This window comes from Corvus brachyrhynchos, unplaced genomic scaffold, assembly GCF_000691975.1.
Source record: "Corvus brachyrhynchos isolate BGI_N302 unplaced genomic scaffold, ASM69197v1 scaffold58, whole genome shotgun sequence".
NCBI lineage: Eukaryota > Metazoa > Chordata > Aves > Passeriformes > Corvidae > Corvus > Corvus brachyrhynchos.
In genome coordinates, this window is record NW_008239539.1 from 527,203 (window position 1) to 529,465 (window position 2,263).

At 57.4% G+C, this 2,263-nt stretch overlaps 1 protein-coding gene across 1 annotated transcript in view; it reads left to right on the plus strand.

Annotated features, from left to right (window-relative positions):
* Positions 1-220: 220 nt before the first annotated feature.
* ECI1 (enoyl-CoA delta isomerase 1) overlaps positions 221-2,263 on the plus strand; it is a 5,951-nt gene continuing 3,908 nt past the window's right edge. Inside the window, exons 1-3 of the mRNA XM_017741302.1 lie at positions 221-395; positions 1,323-1,450; positions 2,213-2,263. Coding sequence (XP_017596791.1) covers positions 1,331-1,450; positions 2,213-2,263 — 171 coding nt within the window. The 5' untranslated portion in view covers positions 221-395; positions 1,323-1,330. The remainder of the gene's footprint in view (positions 396-1,322; positions 1,451-2,212) is intronic.

Here is a 2,263-nt window from a genome sequence, read left to right on the forward strand (position 1 = left end):
GCGCCCGGACCCTGCCCCGACCTCTCCCTCCGCCGGGCTCGGCGTGTCCTCGAGCCCCCGCCGCCTCTCTATGCCCCCCCCTTACCGTCAGGGTATTCCACGTGTCCCTCTGCCACGGTTTGGGGTGTCCCTATATCCTCCCTGAGTGGGTCAGGGTGTCCCTTGTCCGTGCAGAGCGGTTTTGGGGAGCGCACGCCACACTCGTGGGGGCTGTGCTGTTCCCGTCCTTACCTGTCTGTGTCCCCCAGGTGTGCTGCCCCTGTGCTGCCGCCCCCCAGCGTGGGACAGGGCCAGGGGGCCGCCCCCCAGCCCCCTGCAGCCCCCTGGCCTCCCGCTGGCCCCGTGTCGTTCCTTCAGCAACAACAAGATCCAGGTGGAGCTGGACGAGAGCTCAGGTACGGCGGGTGGCACCTCCGCGGTGTCACCTTCAACCCACGGGCACTGTGGGGCACAGGCAGGCTCCCTTCCACCCCTGTCGCATGTCATGTGTGGCTCTGGGCATGGAAAGTCACCGGATTCCCAGATGTTCCAGCTGCAGCTGCTTAGGACCCTCGGAGAGAAGTGTTTGGGGTTGGGAGCCTCACCAGTTGTGGGTACTTCACGTGGTTGATGCCACACGCAAACCCTGGCTGTCACTGTCCCCTGCCTGTGCATTGTCCCTTCTGTGGGGGTGCCTGGTTTGGGCACCTGGTAGAGTGGCAGTGCTCCATCAGGGAAGAGCTGTTGGGAATTTCTGTGAGCTGGCTGCCAGGAATAGCTGTTACGGGACCTTGTGCCTGCACTGAACAAAGGTGCCTCTGCTTGTGGCTTCCCAGGTCCTCCCTTCAGGTGCCTGGGTGTGTCCTCCTACTGTTCGCAGCTGGGCATGGCTGCAGCACCCAGGCTAAGCACTCAAGGAGGACCTTTTGAGTAGGGTAGTGCAGTTTGGGCTCAGAGCCCTTCTCCCACAGCGCTGACAGGCTTCAGCAGGTGTGTGACCCCCTGGACACAGCCTGTTTGCTGTGCCAGAAGCTGCAGGCTCAACCTTACCCACTGAGCCCAGAGAAAAGGGAGCTGTCGGGCAGCGTGACCTGGAAAGTGGCTGGTCTGTGCTCCAGGTCCACCACCTGCTGAGTGACCCTGGCTTGTGGGTGGATCTGGGCAAAGACAGGACCTTGCCCTTGGCTCTGCTGCTCTGGAAGCTTTTAAATAGCCAAGAGTGTTATTGAATGGGAAAACACAGTTTGTTGAGGGAAACAGGGAGGTGGGTGAAGCTCCCCTGGGCAGGGCAGTGTGAGCTGCTGTGGGGGGCGGTCTGAGGTCCCTGTGTTTACCCTGCACAGGCGTTGCGATGATGAAGTTCAAGAGTCCCCCAGTCAACAGCCTCAGCCTGGAGTTCCTCACAGAGTTTTCCATAAGCCTGGAGAAGCTGGAGAACGACCGGGCCTGCCGGGGTGTGATCATCACCTCTGTAAGTGTTTGCTCCTGTTTGAGTCACTGGCACGAGAGTGCCCCTAGGCACCTTGGATTGGCTTTGGGAGGAGGGCAGGGGACTCTTAGAAGGGCCATGATCTTTCTTGTGTGCCCTTTTCTAGCAGAAGAATGACAACCAAGTGTTGTCCTTTGTCATGAAAATCAGATCTGCTTATCTGCCAGCCTGGCACATCCTGTGATATCTCCTGGCTCCACCACAGGGAGCTTCTGGGAGATGCCAGTGTTTATTTTCAGGTGTGATGTGGGGACAAGGGGGTGCCTGGGAATGGGACAGGACAGGTTTTGTGCTCTGTGGCTGATGTACTCAGGGACCCTGACAATGAGAAACCGTGTTGCAAGCAGAGGCCCAGCACTGGAGGCCATGGTGATGGGATGATCCAGGCTGGGGGAATACTGGGGAGATATTTTCAGAACCCCAAAAGACCCTGCTTTGTATCACATATTCATCACTTTCCCTTCCCTCAAGCTTCCAGGCTGAAAACTAAAGGGTTTTTCCTGCCCTGTGACTCTCAGAGACATCTGTCTTTTCCCAATTCCAGGCTCTCCCCAAAATATTCTCATCTGGCCTGGACATCATCCAGGCTGGGGGAATACTGGGGAGATATTTTCAGAACCCCAAAAGACCCTGCTTTGTATCACATATTCATCACTTTCCCTTCCCTCAAGCTTCCAGGCTGAAAACTAAAGGGTTTTTCCTGCCCTGTGACTCTCAGAGACATCTGTCTTTTCCCAATTCCAGGCTCTCCCCAAAATATTCTCATCTGGCCTGGACATCACCGAGATGTGTGGG